This window comes from Varanus komodoensis, unplaced genomic scaffold, assembly GCF_004798865.1.
Source record: "Varanus komodoensis strain SLA01 unplaced genomic scaffold, ASM479886v1 scaffold1, whole genome shotgun sequence".
Lineage (NCBI taxonomy): Eukaryota > Metazoa > Chordata > Lepidosauria > Squamata > Varanidae > Varanus > Varanus komodoensis.
Window position 1 is genome coordinate 132150569 of NW_025335268.1, and position 19041 is coordinate 132169609.

Below are 19041 nucleotides of genomic sequence, written 5' to 3' on the forward strand. Positions count from 1 at the left end.
CCAAGAATGTAACTGCGTTGAATGATTAAATATGGGCCATAAAATGGACAATTTTCCCCCTTTCCCTTTAGGAACACAAATCTCTCTTTCTTGATAGGTTTAGCCATAATTAACTATTAAATCTCCATTGCTGTTAACCAAGGTTCTCAACTTAACTTGGGATATGATCAAATTTTAAACAGTAGTTCCACAATGTATACTAGATAGGAATCCTAGTTAACTTTAACCATGGCTATTACAGCTGCTGATGTAAATAATGATTAACTGAGAATAGACTGAGATGAAAAGAGACATAATACTAAAGATATACCAAGTAGCTACATCCTTTTTTCCTCTTTTTCCTCTGCTGTAAATGCATGGCCACCTATCTAGCCAGGGATGCTAAATAAACTATTCCTGCAGCTTCAGTCCCAATCTGTACTGGGACTGTGACACTAGCATTTTAAGTACCAAAGAGGGTTTTCTAGTGGGACTGGAGAGCAGAAGGAAAGCTCACTGACTTCTACCATCAGCCATGGGGTCTAGAGCCAGTGGAAGGCTGCACCCACTGCTTCCCAGGAATTACATCAATCCAAGGTGTGTGTGTGGAAGAGCCATCTTTGCCCAACTGTTGGCCAGAGAAAGAGAAGTTGCCAGGAGCTCATTTCTTCCTACTTGTCAGAAACCACACTTGGCTGCAAGTTGCCCTGAGTCAGCAGAAGTTAAGGGGACAGAATGCTCTGCCTCTGCTCATTGGCCTAAGGATAAAGAGCCCCAGTTAAACAGCAGCAGCAGCAGCAAAGGAAGTTAGGCCTGGACTGAATGGCCATTTATAGCTCATCACCTTGTTCTGGCCTTGAAAACCTGACCTCCTTCCTTTCCCATTTCTTTTTCCCATCACTCTCATCCCTTGCATATCTTGTCATTTTAGGCTGTAAACCCTGATAACAGGCCCTCTCTCTCCCTCCTCTCCCCGATCCTTTTATTGATGTGAATCACTTTGAGAGACAATAGTCTGAAAAGCAGGATAACCATGCAGTAAATAAATGAATATCATAACTCCAAGCTATGAACCTGAGCTGACAACTTTTACTTGGCATTCTCAGCCTACATATATGGCAGAAAATTTATCAGAGTTCCCACTGTCTCTTATTAGCTTCACACTGCCAGCTAACAGAGTGAACTGAGCTATCTATTCTTGCATTAAGGAAACTTTTGAAATTAATTACTATCTACCATTTATAGATAGGATCTACTACTCACCATTGACAATTTCTGGGAAGAATAGCCTAGGATTTTCCTAACTCTAACCTGCATGTCTTTATGGAGGTGACAAATCATAAACTAAGAGGGTTTTTTCCTGCTCAGCATCCAAAGCAATTCTACAATATTCTATAGCAGTTGGATTTTATATTTTCCAGAAATAGGAAAAATTTCTTTCTCTAAACAGTTCTATGTGCAATCTGAAATCTACATAGCTCCCAGTAGCAGAGCCTAATCCATTTAACAGTATGATTTTATATATGTCTACACAGAAGTATGTCACACTGTTTCATGGTAAGTTCATATGATAATTCTTTGTCTGCAGTCTATCCCTACCTTCTATTTTGAGATTGACTACATGCAGCTTCAGCATCAATCCAGTTTCCCCTTGACCCCCTCACCTTGTTTTGCTCACTATCTAGTGTCATGAAGTGCTCTGGAACTCTCAAAACTTGGTCACTATTTTGTGACATTTTGGTGAGTCTTAATCAAGGTATCGCCTGACAGTGGATTCTGAATTATTAGCTGAGTTTCCATGACTGCTCCAGGGATAAAAGCAAGAATGCCACATGGCCAACATTTTCTACGAGATGTTTTTTTCTTGGATCAAGGAATTATTTTTCCCTACTGCTTAGCTCAAGGAAGGGAAACAAAGTCTCTGATTTCTGAAAATGTTATATCTGTCTTAACAGTTTAGTGGGAAGAGAAGGCTGTTTGCAGGCCATTTTGCTTCTGGTGACTTGTAAACTTCCAGCTCTTTGCATAGAATACAGCGATCTCTCTGAGAAGAGCAACCTTAAAATGCTGAGAAGGCAAGTTTGTTTATTTATGGAAGAGCTCTAGGTTTTGATTAAAAATAAAAAATGGAAACAAAACCCCTTGGGATGAAAATAAAATCCACTGAGCCCATCAGGTTGGCAGAGTGGGTGGGTCGCAGTGTCACATAGAATCAAGCTAAAAGAGAGACATATTACTTGGATTTTAGTGGCTGGAGAAGGGAGATGAAAAATGCAGTCCTGGGCAGAGAGCCAGCATAATGTTTTTGCTTTACTTAAATCCTATTGAAAACTAAGGCCATGCCTAACAGCACCAAAACCCTAGTAAATATAGGATAACAACTGGCTAAATACACTTCCAGGTTTGCTTGCACATTGTAATTTGGCACTAAACTTATAAAAGTCACAAATTGTTATGTATTGGTTATTATATACTTTCAAGGGTAAAGGTTTATAGCAGTGTGTATGTTGTCCATTTGTTTTGTCCTGAATAAAAAGTCAATGGTTCATTACTAGGTAGAAGAGCCCTATAAGATAAGTTAACATCATTGTCCTGATCCAGCAATGTGTTTCTTACATTTTTTTCCTGCCCATCTAAGGATCTCAGGACAGCGTATATAGCCCTTCCTCTGTCCCCAACTCATTTTAATTTTCACGTCAGTCCAATGATTTAGTGGTAAATTTTGTAGGCAGTAATCATGACTGTCCTCATGGCTCTGTCCCCAGAGAGAGTCCAAAAATGCAGGCAGATCTGTTGAGCCATAACAACAAACCAGTTGTAGGAGTTTTAATATCTGCCAGCAGTAGATATTAGTACAGCTAATGGGATTTAATTGCCTATTCAAGACAAAGGCATCCAAAAATACATTGTATTATAACAGAGAACAATACTTTCTTGTGAGGAAATGCTTGTCTGCCCACCCCACAGCTCATATGAAGGTATGAGGGAAGTCTTAGGGGAGTTGCTGATATTCGTGCCCCTGGTAGAGGTGGTGGTGGTGTGGTAGGATGTTTCTCTTTGAGCTCTGAGTCCACTACATCACTGCAGCAACCAAGGGAGCTCATCAATAATCTGGCCCTCTCCCAGAAATACTGATAATGGGAAAGGAAGATGGGTTTTCTTCCAAAAATGCTCTAGCTGTTGAATATTTCCAACAGGCTCTATGCAGGCACAGAGCCCATATATGTGATACACAGAGACCACAAAGAAGAAGATCAGCACAACAGATCTAAGAGACTGGACCTTTTAAATGAGTTGTTAAGACCTTTTTCTTCAGGCACATGTTTTACAACTAAGGTACTATTTTAAAGTTGCCATTCTATTTCAAATTCACAAATATTTTAATTTTGTTTTAATGTTATTGGTACTTTATTCTTAATTGTAACCTATTTTGAAAACAATGGTTGAAAAGCAGGGTATACATTTGTCTAACAAACAGGATAAAGTATGGCTGGGGATGGTGGGAGGTATAGTCTACCAAATCTGGAGACTTCCCTATGAAACTGAACTTAATTCTACCAGCTAGGAAGTCTTAGGTTTCTGATCATACCTGATACATGAATGTAAAAGTACCCAGAGAACTTCACTGGAACCAGAATCACACCAAGATTCAATGTAGTATTTCTGTCTGTGAATGCACTTAGTTTATAATCCACAAACATGTTCATCTCACACTTATTCTGTTACAAAATATTTTGTTTCATTAAAAGTAATTTCAAGAGTATCGTGGGTTAGTCTTCATTTTGGACTCTGTCTGCCATTTTAGATCCTTAGCACATGCCTTATGCTTCTTACATCTGGGCTTTTGTAACCACTCCTTTAGCCCCCATCTCCAGCAATAATAAAAAAAACCTTACTGCCAGTGTTGCTGAATCACATGAAAGTTATGCTGTTATGGGCTTTTGCAAACATGCTAAAATCTCTTGTCCTGTCTAAACATCATCTGCTTTCCCAAGAGCTCTCAAGCCACAAATTGAGGATGTTGGAGTAAAGTTAATACAGACTCACCAACTTGTAATAGGAAATGTCATTCCTTGTCAAAAAGTAATAAACTGAGGCAGCCAGGATTTTAAAAAATAATAATAAATAATAAATAGCTTACAAAGAGGGCAAGGAATGATTCAAAAAAGCTTAATGGAGAATGTAGGGAAGCCTCAGCAAACAAGAAGTGTCTGTCAAGGTGTCTTTTGAGGCAGTTTGATCAGCCACTGATTGTGCCCAAAGGCAACATTCTGCAGGACTCACTGGGAGCACTACTAAAAACGAGTTTTTTTGTATTAGTGCGACAAGTACTCATATTAATTACCCTCATTTGTGTGCACAAACATCCAATCCCTCAATCTGATCCCAATCTCTCTCATTTTTAAAGTTTTAAGGGACTTTAAGGGACTGGCGGCTAATCTGCCTCTGCACATTGCATAGCACAATATGGTCACAGTCAAGGGCCACCATGATAAATGTGACAACGACTCTCTTTGCTTCCAGGTGTCCTGTGCCCATGTCTGCAACCAAATGACTCCGTGGGAACTTAATACAACACAGATCTTGGAATGGCTGAGAGCTCATGTGCTGGCTGCCTTACCAGCTCCAGTTGCTTTTACTTCATCAGTAACCACAGCAATCCTTCTTCCTCTTGAAAGGTCTGCTCTTCATATGTAGACCCTAAACAAAAGGGTCTTTGGGCGGCCAAGTGAGCACTATGTCTATGGCTCTGCATGACCCACCTGAACTGACAGCGCTGATCCAAGGAGATGTGGTTGGAGGGAGGAGCGTATGGAAGCACCGATGGGCCTTGGGATAGCACTGAAGACATTCTTCAAAATCTCAAGGGAGGCATCCCAGCCCTACGAACCTTCCAGTTGCCCCAAGGTTACAGCAGGAGAGAATCATGCTGGAGGACAGAATTCCTTCCTGAGTGTCTTCCCTGGACTTGGGTCAACCAGTGGTCTGACATTGGACCAGATGTGACATAGGAGTTCTGTGTTCAGAATTTGCCATTTTTTGACATGGATGTCAATTATTAGGAGCAGGTATTTGGATTACAGACAAAGTGCTGTGGGTATCTATAAACATTCTGTCATGGGGAAAGCAGAGGTTTCAGCAGGCAGAGAACAACAGCAGAAGCAGCAGCATCAACAACAATATCACACACACAGTTCAGATTTAGATGAAGATGTTGAAAGCATGGGGAACAGAACATGCAAATACAGAGCAGTATTCCCCTAGCACCACCTTCAGGAATTGGTTGGTTAGGTAGGAGTGGAACCATTGCAATGCAGTACCTCCTGCTCTTAACCCAACCAGCCTATCCAGAAGGATACCATGGTGGATACTATCAAAAGCCAATGAGAGGTCTAGGAGAATCAACAGGTTTGCAGTCCCACTCCTCCATCTTTCTCCTGGCAAAGGTCATCACACAAGACAACCAAGGCAGTTTTCTTTCCAAAACCAGACCTGAAACCTAATTGAAATGGATCTAGATAATCTGTTTAATCCAAGAGTGTTTGGATAAGGCCAGAAACCATTTGGAAAATGGCACTGAGAAGACGCAATGCTAGTAGAAAAGGTCTTTATAAATCAAAATGCTTAAAACATTTGTGCAAGCATATTTTAGACTATGGAGCTGCTCCCACAGTTCCATAGTGATGTTGCTACTAAATCTGGCTCTCTGCTGCATAATCTATTTATCCAGAAACTTCTCCTGTAACTAATTCTGTTATGTTCTCCAGCCAGAAGTTAAATGGAAATTGTTCAGTCTCTTTTATATGCTGAATTTGAATTAACCAAAGCATTTTAAAAAGCTTACTTGACAAGGCCTTTTTATTTTTTAAAATGGTTTTATTACATCGTGAGGTTTTTATATACTGACAAGCCCTGGCACTGCTCTAAAGTTTCCTCTTATGATAATGTGGAGTCACACAACTGGAAATTTGGAAATGACAGTATTTGCATCTAATTTATAAACCAAAGTAATGCATAAAGGAGTCTCAGTGCTGGGAATCAACAACATCAGAGACCAGTAATTTCTTGATCTATAGTCTTAAATGCACACCTGAAAGCTACTGCCAGCATTGCCAGTTTCTACCAGTAATAGCTTTAGACTGAACAAAGTTTTCATAAGTCTATTGACCCTGCACGTGCCAGCAATCCAGAGAAATCAATTACAGACTAATTACTTCCCTGTTTTAATTAGCATGCCTGCCGAAGGGCAGAAAGGACACCCCCATACTGATGGTTGATTTTGACAAGTTAGAGTGGGTGATCAAGGCCAATAAAAGTACACACTGGTTTTATATCAAAGAAACTAAATTAATTTAATGGGGAATCACATGATGCTTTGCTTCTTTTCAGCATAATAAGGATAACAGGCTGCATCAGGAAAAGCAAAGTTCCTGCACATATGAATATGGAACCGCTTAGCAAATTCTAATGACTTCAACGTAATATACTTCATCGTAACTGTCTATAGGCTTGCTGCCTTGGCTCCATCCATTCTTTCTGTGCAGTAAGTTTAGTAGTATCAGACTAATGCATCACAGATCAATCCTGAACCCAGTTTAACTTTAATCCAGTTAAAGTGCTTGGTTTTGGCTAATGAGATCAGAATTGCCATTCAGCCATGAAGCTCACGGGTGATTTTATCAGCTTCACCTACCTCACAGGGTTGCTGTGAGATACAGCGGGACACCTCCTATGCAATTGTGCCACTTTGAGCTCATGTGATAAGATACAAATAAAATTAAACATGAACAACTAATACTCGGTAATTTGCTTTTATCTGTGAACAAAACATCTTTTAGATATTCATAGAGTGATTTCATGATGTGAGAAGTTTGTTTAACCAAGAAGAATTAAGAGATGTCACCCACATGGAATTAGACCAGTGAAATGGCACCCTTTCATCTGTTGGGAGGCACATGATGCAGGGCCTTTAGTGAAGATCTCAAGATCGGCACAGGTAGATGTAGAGTGTTACGTATTTGTAACACATGCACAGGCAGGTGTAGGAAACAGAACCTTCAGTTAGGATTTAAAAAAGACAAAGCAAACAAACAAAGGATTCAATGCCATAGAAAAATAATCAAATTCGTCTTTACCTCCGTGATGCGTGGATTAGAGCATTTGACATTCCTGCTTGACCAGTCGAGCCACCTTCCCCAACCACCAACAGGAGAGGGGCAATGTTGACGTAGAGTGCATTTGCCTTCTCCAGAACACCAGCCACACTCAAATTTCTGGTCTGCTTTCAGGCACAACCCACAGCTTTCCCGCTGGGCTGCACATTTGTACAGATGGACTGTGGGGACAGAGAAAAAGTGAATGAACTGAGCGTGAGAGGCAGCATAGCCCTACCAAACCACAGAGCGGGAAGGAAACTAAAGCTTAGACTGACTTCCCCACCACTTCAAAATAGTCACCTTAGGCCTTCTGTTGGCTGCCCTCATCTGCTGAGGTTAGATGAGAGGAAGAAACCATTTTTGTGTTTGTGACCTGGATATAGAAACCCATTCCAAGAAAGATCTGCCTGGGTCCTTCATTAGCATTACTTAGGCACTAGACAAACTCTGTCTTATTTTCAGGTGGAAAAATAGATTTGCTTTATTTGCTGAATTTTGGTATATGTGTTATGGGTTGGTCTGTTAGATGTTGACTATCTAACTACTGCTTTTATTATTGTTAGAACACACACCCTATATAGGATAAATATAAATAAAGCATACATATACATAGATATTAAGACAGCATGTTCACTGATGTTTTATGCTTTTATTATGTGGATGTTTTAATGAGAGTTTGTTATGCCACCATGAATGCCAATCATGAAAAAAGGCAGCATACAATTAAAAATGAATTAAAGAGAGTGTGTACAGAGTGAATTGTAAAAAACTCAGATCTCAGAGTCTCAGATGAGTGGTCCATCTTATTATCCACTTTTCAAATATCACAATTTCCTTGCAGGATTAGCTTGGCTTTGTAGTACGGTAAAACATCAAGGCCTGTCCTGCAGTGTGAACCCAGTCAAAGTGAAGGTCAGAACTTAGAATTAGCCTGTCCAGTTACAATCTGTACTCCATATTTAAATATGCATTTACAAATCACTGTACCTGTAAATTGTACTATAATGCTTGCTTAAGAAAACATCAACACAGTTCTAATGCCATGAACACCTAAGCAGTAGTCTGCAGTAGTCTCTTGAAACTAGGTATCTTTAGCACATCTATGCTAAAATACATCTATCAATAATAATAAAAATAGATACTGGGTGTCATGTCCTACTGCTTCTTTCTCCTGCTCTCCAATAGACACTGTTTTGTATGCAGGAGAAGTTCTTGCTGCCACCCCAACCACCTGCCTACATGTGGAGAGGTACATGAATGAAAAGGCAGGCTTCCCTACTCAGCTCTGTTGGAGCACAACACCCATCATAGCTGTCCAACACACAGGTGGCACCAGTTTGGGGAAAACTGGCCTAAAGTTAAACTAGAACTCTGGTTGCATTGTTCCATTTGTCCTTGAGGTCTGATGGATGAAAATTCACTTCCCCACCACCCCCTGGTAATTCTCATACTTTGTATATAAGAATCTCTCCTGCCTATTTCCTTGAAGCTATTTGCTATCTCTTCAAAGCTTCCCAGGTAGCAATTGAGTAAGGAACATGCAGCTCCATCCAGCTCCATGAGACTATAATCTTGTGTTCATTAATGTGAGTGATTACATATCCACAAGCTATCACTTCAAATGTTTTAGTAAGAAAACATTTTAGTAAGTATGGCTAAAATAGCAATCTTCTGTGTAATGATGGACACCCTATTGTTTATTTTATTCTCACAATTTAAAAAAAGCATTTTATTTGGGCACCTGTCTGAAAAACACAACACACATTTTATTTGTTTTCAGGAAGTTCTGAACTTCTTCTATCTTCATGTATCTTGTCTTGTATCTTCATTTATTAAGGTTTACGGGATTGAGCATATACAAACTGGACAGATAAACTATAGCACAATTATGAAATAAACTAAACTTTCTCCCTGATTTAGTGGTGCCCTCTCTTCAGATATTAATGAAATGTACTAGTCAGGATGTAACCAAATGCATGACTCAGGAACTATGGCCAAGGTCATGTAAGGTCTTTGGTTGCATACAAAATTTTGGGCAATGGGGCATCTAACACCTCCATCCATTGAATCTTTCTGCAGATGTTTTTAGATATTATTTCTTCCATGCCTAATTTGGATGACAGCCTTCAAAACCTCTTTGTTTAGTTTCCTCCACTGATTTCAACCAAGAAAGACCTCATTGAAAATAATGTCTCCATTCCCAGGAAGACTGGCAGGACTTCCAATATATCAGGTTCCATAGTAAACTTCAAAAGCACTCAAAAGCAAAATATAGCTCAGATGGGAACAAATGGGAACCCATTAAATAGATGTCCTTGCTGCCATAAAAGTGAGATCCTTTAATAGGTATTCATCTCATGGAACAAGCTTGCTGCTTTCACAGGGCTTGTTTTGGTCTGAAGTGCAACAGCTTTCACCGCAAAATGACTGACTCTGATACAATGTGAATTTTTTTTGGCATGGCACCTGTAACAGCATCTACTATAATACACCTTTTCTTTCATAGTAAGTATAGATTCATCTTCCTTAACTGGACTTCTTTCCCCAAGTAAATCTAATTTGTTGTAAACCATCCCAAGATGCTAGTATAGGGATGGATTATAAAAGCTTTAAATCAATCAATAAATAATTTTTGGTCAATCTGGGTTATGTGTACATGCCTGATAATCTTGTTAATGATTTAGTGTAATTGTCAACCCATGTTTGGAAACCATTGTTTCAGAATGCAAAGATTTAGCTTTCAGTGAAACAGGATTTTTAACCAACAAAGTGATGTCAGATGGATAAAAACCATTTCACAAACAAATCTCAAAAATCCTTATAAGAGCTTCATCTAGCCCACACTATAAATTAATGAAAATACAACATAAACAAAATAAACTTTACCTTTCAAATCTTCTGGGTTGTCAATAATGAAGTTTCCATTCCAAACCACAGCAAAATCTACTGCTAAGTTACTTATGTCCATTCCTTCATACAGATACTAAAGAATAAGGAAATTAAACATATTTATGAAAACTTTCTAGGAGAAAAGGAGGGAAAGAGTCATTAGGGCATTAAAAAAGAGGGCTGACAATACACAGCTTAGGAAGTGTAGCAGGATTTTAATAACTGGCAATTTTAACATATATTTCCATCATCTACATGGGAAGAGACACTGTGTGCCATAGACACTATGGCATAGAGGGATAATTAATTGAACTGACAAATCTGGAGAGAGGTAATAGATTAATTATCCAATTCGTGCAGACTGTTCTCACTACTTAGTTTGCCAATAAAGCCCTACCACCATTGAAAGAATTAATGAGATGGAAAAAAAGAAAAGAAACCACAACAGCCTTGTCTAAATGTAAACATGCACTGATATTCTATGGAAGTTGCATGGAAAATATGCTATTTTAGGCTGTATATACAGAAATACATAGACCCATAGTTTAGAGAGGGCATTCATGCAAGGACTACTTCTTCTAAGCAACTAACTGAAGTTTTCTGTCTCCTTCAACCAGCTCTGCCATCCTAATGTAAACTAATAATGTACCCATTCTATGAGTACTGATCCCTAATGTAGCTGAAAGAATGTAGAATCATCTAGAAAGAACTGAAAGAAATCAGCAGGATGAGGGAAACTAAAGGATTTGTTGAAGTAGCTAAAGGCCTTAGGAAAAATTCTTAGGGGTGGGGAAAACCCAAAATGCTATCCATCTGTTGAAAAAAAAGGATGGAAAACTGGGACTTGGGTGAAATGGAGCACCTTGGAAGAGGGCATGCCTGGCTGGAACCCTAAACAGGGGACTCTATACTACATATTTTGCTGCAGATCCCAGATATTACTTCTATTAGAAAAGATTAGGAGTGAGTACCAATGCTTGTGCAGCCAAACCAACACCATCTATGAATAAGAGGAAAATATCAGCAAGGAAATGTCAACTTTTTCAGAAGTTTGTCCAAAACAAAACAAAACAAAACAAGCCAACCGCAACAACAATAAAAATAAAGGAGAAAAATAAGGGAGAGATCCTCTCTCTTTAACCAGCTCAATGTGGATTAAGGATGCTCAGAAGTCACATTTGCAGACTCTCAGAAGAATGTGGACTGGAAAAACAGAAGGGAAGGAAAATGGAATGGAGTATCCTGGAAGAGAGACGTATTTCACACTGGAACATTTTGCTGAAGGTTCTACTTTCAAAAATTCTAATGGAATGTTAGAGCCAGAATTCTCATGTCTATCTAACAGGAGTACTAAGATGTGTGCTTTCTCATATCTTGTTGAATTGCTTGTTCTAACTTAATATAGTTCTATGCGGAGCAGAAAAAAACTTTATAACTCTATAGTAAGCCCTTCCTTTCCCTTCCTTTATGAGGGCTATTTCACAAATGACTTTTCCAAATAAGAGGGTTAATTAAGTTCATTATTAAGGGAAAAACTCTGTGTGGGTTTGTAGCACATTTTTACAGCACAAGTATCTTTTTAGCTGCACAGTTACTTTTTGAACAGGCACTATGATGTAGCTCTGGCATGCACAGTGAGGGCCAAAAATGCCACAGAAAAGAGGAAATCAGGGAAGAAATGACTATACTGCATCAGAGACTAAAACCCATGACTGTGGTAGCTCTTAAATATATGACCTTCTTGCTCATCTTCATCACCACAACCTCATCTTGAAACTGCAATTGACAAAGACCTTCTAGAGTCCACTTTAAAAACACAGTTCTAAAATGTAGGCCAAAATGCCCCTGCAATTAAAGTGGTGATTCTACAAGGCATGTAAAACCAAGCCATTTAACTTTTTACTGTAGATGACACAAAAATTACACACACACACACACACACACACACACACACACATATATATATATATATATATGCCGTCCTATTCGCAAAAAAGCCTCAGGATGGCTTACAATATAAAATAAATTCCTGACCCACACTGGCTGCAGTTAAAAACACAGAAAAGACAATACCACTGAAATAAAAAGGTCTTAACCTGGCGCCGAAAAACAAATAACGATGGCACCAGGCAGACCTCTCTGGGGAACGCATTCCATAGATTCAGTCTTGCCACCAGCAATGGGAATCTGGGACTATGCTGATATGGTCAGGGTTGGATCAAGCAATTACTTAGTAGGCTCTTGAAGCTTCAAAAGGCATCAAAGCCTGGACTATATCACCGTACATGTATCCTACTGGCTTCAGTGCAATAGACATGTGAATGATCATCATATGTGATTTCTATATTTTTCTTACATGGAAGTACATCCATGTAGAAGATATGCGGCATCTGGTGTCTTTTAGCAATCTTAAATACAATTACATTACATTGAGCTCATAGGACTTATTCTGAGGAGCCATGCACAGGACTATGCTTTAAGAACCACAATGCCTGGAACCTCTTTTATTGGATCAGTTGACTGTGTGGGATCCAATGGCCTTTACAGGATTCACCTTCATGCCTCTTGTTTATTTCACTTCTAGCTCTGAAGAAGCAAGTACCAGTAGGCAAAAAGAAATTCTAGGCAAAGGAATCACATTTGGAACAGTGCTGCACAACCAATGGGATTATTCCCACATTTAAAGAAAAAAGAGTTGGGTTAATTGTGTCTCTGAGCAGCAGCAACAGCAGTTTCTTTGTACTGGACTTGGAGATGCACTAAATACCAATTGTCTTGACCAATGTGCTTGATTCCAACATTATTGTGTCAGCTTGGGCAATCCTGTAGAGTGATCTGCCCAAAACTCGTTTCATAGCCAGGCAAGGCTGCACTGGCATCCTTGACTGTGCTTATTCAAAAGAGACTATTTTTCATTCCTTCCTTCCCTCTCTTGCTCATCCATGCTCCTTCCACAACTTCTCCCAGCAACAGGCAGCTTTCCAGTATTACACATTCTATCAAGCTACAGAGGCCTGGAATTTGACAGCTCCCTGATAAGAGGCCTGCAATTCTCTTTATCTCTCCTGTGTGAATTAGCTTTGCCTTAACACCTTTGTCACATCCCCGCCCCAACTCCCCCCTTCCTGACCCCCCACAGTTACAGACGGGGGAAGCTGACAGATAAAAGATCTTCTCTGGGGCCAGGATTCTAATTAAACACCTCACTTGCCTGTAGCACATTCCCGCCTGGAATTCAGGATTAGTTTAACCCCTGGGTTTTTTGTATTTTTTTTCATCTCCCAGAATATATGCTTCCTGGTGCTTTTTCTTCTATCATCTCCATTTGCCTCATTCATCGCTTTGCCATCTAGGCTGGCAAAGTACTTTGAATACCAGCAAACATGAACAAGATATTCCTCCATTCATCAAGGATCCTAAAATATATTTCTCATATATACCTAAAAATGATAAAATGGGGTGGGGGGGAACTGTTCAAAGGGGTTAGCATTGTACCATGTAATGCTCTGCCATGGCATTAATAAATGGATGCAAGAGACAAATGTTCTATACTTGGTATTTTATATACCTGTAAATATTTGTCAAGAATAAAAAGCTAAAAGAAAAGCCATGAATGGGACTGAACTCCCCCTCCCCCCCATTACATCACATACAGCTGTGAAACACACACTCCATTAGCTCTGCCTTGCTGCAACACCTTTTCAACAGCCATTACATCTGGGTGCTGCAGAGAGAGAGAGAAAAGCAAGGCCATCAAGCAGGTCTGCAGGACCATTCGGTCAGGACCAGCCCATCCTGAAGCAGGGTGAGGTCTCCTCATGACCCAGCAGAGCTGGGAGAACAGTTAATTTCTGGAAGATCAGTTGATCATGTTTGATCTGCTGAGAGCACTGTGAACTGAAAAGTGGCTACCTACCTTAAAAACAAACAGGAAGAGGGCAGAGGAGAGAATGTAGAATTTTTACTGAATATTCAAGTTTCTCTCAATTGAGGCTTTCTATGAATGAAGGATCCATTATCCTGTCATTATCAAATTGTTTTGATCAAATTGATATAATCAAATAATATTTTGATGAATGAATGAAGGTTATCAGTAAGGAAGGGAGCTGGTGTATAAAGAGGGGCTGTAGGCCTATTTCCTTTAAGAACAAATCCTCATATAAACGCTCGTGAGATATGCCAATCTTGGTGTTACTATAATCAGACCTACCAGGTACGTGAGAAATGAAAACATGTTGGACCTCCATGCCATACAGGAAAATCTATAAAGTTGATGGTAGGTACCTGCATTCTGATATCATCATTCAATCATTTCATACCACCTTTATATATGGTATTTTTCTTGGCTGAAGTTCCCATATATTCTCAATTTGTATAGCCTTTTGCAGAGAAAATTACTCACATGCACAATCAGCATGTGAAAAGAGAGCAGGACTGTGCTATCTAGCCACATCTGAATACTTTGCTTCCCCGCAGCTCTGCCTCCTGAGATCTGTGCATTCAAATAAATACCGTCAAAAGATGGCCTGCTTAGACATCTACACCAAATGGGTAGATATTGGGGCAGAGATGACAGGGTACATGACGCTGTGAATGAAGCGAGCTATCAATGCTCTACTCTTCCCTCATATGCCTTATGTCTCTATGGCTTATGTTTCTTCTACATAATTTCTTCTTGCCATACGACACCTTTCCCTGGTTCTTTTCTTCAAGGAGGATAAATGACAGTTTTGGGGGATGCAAGCTGCCTTCTTTGGTGGCCCAGATTATAGAATACACTTCTCCAGGAAGTCATGATGTGTTCTTCCCTGTTTTCTTTTTGGAGGCATTTAGAAATTACCTGGAAATATTTGCTGCTGCTTTAATGCCACTGAAAATGATTGGCTTTCACTGTTTTAATTGTCATGATTTTCTACTTTGTAATGTGTGTGTGTGTGAAAAACCACATTCTAAAGAGGTCTGTGGCAAGGCAGTTTAGAAATATTGCATATAAATTCATTCTCCACTCCTGTCAGACATAGCCTTCAGCATTCTTCTTCGCCAGTGATCCCCCTTCTATTTGTTCTCCTTAGGCCCCAAACCCCTTCACCTTACCGAGCTATTCTGGCATTGGACGCTTGAGCTGTTGAAGCGAAGAGCAGGTACACGATGAATCACACCTTGGATGTTGAGAACACATTCATATCCACGCTGGCCGGACTGAGGCTGAGGTAAATTTCTAGCTTTCAGGGTGATGGGCTTCACTTCACCAACAGGAATCAAAATCTCTTCTGTAGGAAATAGCTGCGGGCAATCCTGGAAAAAAGAAGTATGTATGTATGTGTGTGTGTACATATAGGGGTGTGTGTGTGTGTGACACAGAAGGAATTAATTGTGGTCCCTCTGTAGATTTGGGCCCAGGGGATATCTGTGGACTCTGTGAAAATGCAAATTATTAACAGAAACAAATATATAAATGAGTGTTAACGAGTGGTCCTTCCAGATGGGGGAGTCTTAGTACTAACAATTAGAAAGCATCGAACATCTATTCTGCCTTCTCTTCCTAAACACGTTCTCTGTGGTATGGGAAAAGATGGTAAGGAAACATGTAATGGGCATGAGTGGAAGACATTGTGATTTGGATACCCTGTAAAATTCCACAAATGAGGCAGGATGATGGTGTCACAAAGACCTATCTAGAAGCACCTGAGAAAGGAGGATCTAGTTCTGTGAAGAATGGTTGTTATTGTGGTGGCTTTGGCTTGAAATCTAAGAATCCTTGTGAAAGGGGAGGGTGAGATTGTGCAAAAGAGCTTGCCTGATTCACTGTTTAACTGTTGTATCAGTCAGTAAGTTGTGGTCTTGATAACAGTAGCAATGGCTTGTCCAGCAACCTTAATGATTGGTGGATGACATTTTTTCCCAGCAGGCCTTGGAGTGAGAACAGGAAGCATTGACCCTTACATTTGGTTGGGCTTCATGACAATGCCTTGTTATCACTCTGTAGCATTGTCATGTGGCCCATTGATATGGTTGTCAAGTCTCCTATCCTCTTTTTCCATTGGGGAAAAATAGGCACCCATCAGCCACCAGGACTTTCAGGAGCCCTATTGCTCCCAGCTATATGCTTATCACCAACTTTACCCACTTTAATGCTCCTCCAAAGGCCAAAAAGGCTATCCCATGAAAAGATGGTGGTGCTTGGCAGAAGTATTTGGTCTCAGTACCTAATTGTAATGGCAGCAGAAGGAAGACTATGGTTCAAAAAATTAGAGAAATAAAAGCATCAATTTCATTTGAGAACTCTGGATTATTTTTCATATTTTTCTTTGTCAGCTTTGATCAGCCTCTGCATTCACCTACTGAAACAACAAGGAAACACAGCTTTTTTGTTTTGTTTTGGAACACTCCTATCCCATGGTACTGTTAACAACTGCAATTTCTCAGGTATTTAGTGCAAAGAGTGTTCTGTTTTCCCACAGAAAGGAAAAAGAAAACAAAATCCAGATGAAAATATAAAGCTGTACTAGAATGGACTGGACAGCATTGGCTGATTTATTTATTTATTTATTTAAAGAATTCCCATGCTGCATTTCGGAACTACAACATTTTCCAAAGTGGTCATACCATAAGGGCTACTAATATAACACCATAAAACATCACATTAAAATGTCATAAAATCTAATAAGCAGAAGAGCAGCATAATACAACAAAACAGTAAAATGTCCACCTAAACCAATTATAAAATATATCAATGTAAGTAAGGACAATAATCCAAACCAAAGGCAGACTAAAGTAAAAATATTTGCAGTGCCTGCCTCCAGGCAACAAAAAAGAGGCTAAATGTATCTCTAAAAAAAGCATTCCTTAGATGAGGAACCACTATTAAGCAACATGTAAAATAGTCCCTGTAAACTTTCCAGAGGGTTTAGGCTATTGGGCTATTTAGAAATGCAATAAATGAAATGAAATGCTTACTCTTTCTTGGTGAAGAGTGCAGCTGCCTACAGAGAACTCAAATCCCCCCCACTCCACCCCTCCACATACACACTTTTTAGGTCTGATTTATCAATTTCATGGTAGGCAATTTGTGGCCCTCAATACTTTTTGACCTACAGCTCTCAGGAGTCTGGCTTAGACTGATGAGAATCATAGACCAAATTACCTGGACGGTCAAAATATTTGTTGTACTACAATTCCCATAATCCATGAGTTTAGTTGTGGGTTTGAGTCCAGGGAGGGCCATCGACTCCTGACCTAGAATATTTTTTTCTTTAAGCTGGAAACAAAGTAAACCTGTCACTATACAAAATACTTCTGATTTAACTTATTACACACACAGGTGGGAAAGAACACACTCCTGTGAAATGAATTAGGGAATACCACAAATGAGTAACAGGCAGGTCAAGAGTCCTCAAGAGCAAAACTGGGGTTGCTTTAGGGATATCTGTTCCCTGAAGAATCAGGACAAAAGGTTTCAAAATGTCTTATTAAAAGAAGGATACATTCCATTCAGGACTGAAATAAGGAGGGATCTTTGTATTGACAAATTCAACTGTAGACAATTTTTTTGGTTTATATTAGTCTACTCCAAGGAACTTCCTCTGTATTTGTAATAATTCATTTTGTTTAGCTGTTTCACAAACAAGAAAGCTGAAATATATCTTTCACAGAGCTCACAACTTTCAGAATAAATCACTCATCCAATTACACAATGTGCCCTATGGCATGATTTGTTAACAGCAAACAACTCTTACATTTTCTAATTAACAAATGGAAAAATTCAGTTTATGACATCACAATTTATGTAAGATACTGCTTTTCTGATGTTCCAGTTTTTCATTAAGAATCTATAGATTTTTAAAGAAAGTTACATATTAAGGAGAATTTTTTCTGTCTAGATCCATTACCAAATCAGCTAAATTCATTAGAGGAAAATAGCACAGTGAACAGTTCATTCCTATTGATTTTTCTTTTAGTTCCCAAGTCTTTGCAACATTATGAACCCATTTATAAGCAATGCTCAACGAAGCCATCAGTGTTTGGAATCAACTTATTGTCACTGTGAAGCTGAGGACTTTAACATTATACATGAGAATGCTATAATGCACTTGAGGTGACTTCGATTCACAGGCTCTCCCCAGTTCATTACTACCAGGGAAGTTATTCTTAACTGTAAGCATTCCATCCCCACAGCTACAGTTGCCTAATCTGGTCTTCACATCTGCCCTGGAAGTTTTAGGCTGAGTGTTTATATCTGGTTCCCCAAGATGAAGACCTGTTGGGATTCCAGGAAGAGAAGCATTAGTAATGCACTCAGATTCCTGGGAATATTCTAGGGACAGGCTGACTGTGAAAAGACTTACCTCATTGTTCAAGGCAGTATTTATTCTAAACATTTTTTTTCACCTGCACAGACTGTCACAGAATACAAAATGACAACTCAGAAGTTGTACAGATACCCTTAACCTACACATCTATGGTAACGGCTTGGAAGCTATTGCTGCAACAGGAAGGTCGGCTCTGTTTTCAACACAAAAATAAATCTACTAGATACTTCACAAACTAGTGCTAATTGTGTCTGGACAGTTTGTGTTCTTTAGCCAAACTCACTATGTAAGTTCTGGCAGTTTGCTGGCCTGAGCTGAGACCCCATCAGTCTGGGAGTCTTTCTGAGAGATGTCACCTCTTGAAGAGTATGTGCTGAGCCCGAACTATCTGAAAGCCCAGTCATGTGATATGAGTATTCTTCAAGGAGTCTACAGTTCATTGGAAGGGTGAAGGACTAATACTTACAAACAGGAACAACAAGACCCACAAAGACCTGGTGGGTTGGAGTATGACATAATACATATGTTATACCTGAAGCTGTACGTCTGCATGCCTGTAGCTGCTGTTGTAAGAGAAGATAGAAGAATAGGAATCAGAGAAAGGGGGCAAGTATCCTCTACAAAGAACTGGAGGCAGGGTTGGTCTGTCTTGTGTAGAGTTGCTTGATTAAAGAGACTAGGAAGAACTCTGTTACTCAGGTTTGCTG

General features: G+C 39.5%; 1 protein-coding gene across 3 annotated transcripts in view; it reads right to left on the reverse strand.

Annotated features, from left to right (window-relative positions):
- Positions 1 to 19041, reverse strand: part of PLXNA2 (plexin A2) — a 451621-nt gene that overhangs the window by 129083 nt on the left and 303497 nt on the right. For all 3 annotated transcript variants that reach the window (XM_044446913.1, XM_044446912.1, XM_044446919.1), the window contains 3 exons: positions 15120 to 15320; positions 10023 to 10119; positions 7116 to 7315 (listed from right to left, as the gene is read on the reverse strand). In XM_044446913.1, coding sequence (XP_044302848.1) covers positions 7116 to 7315; positions 10023 to 10119; positions 15120 to 15320 — 498 coding nt within the window. The remainder of the gene's footprint in view (positions 1 to 7115; positions 7316 to 10022; positions 10120 to 15119; positions 15321 to 19041) is intronic.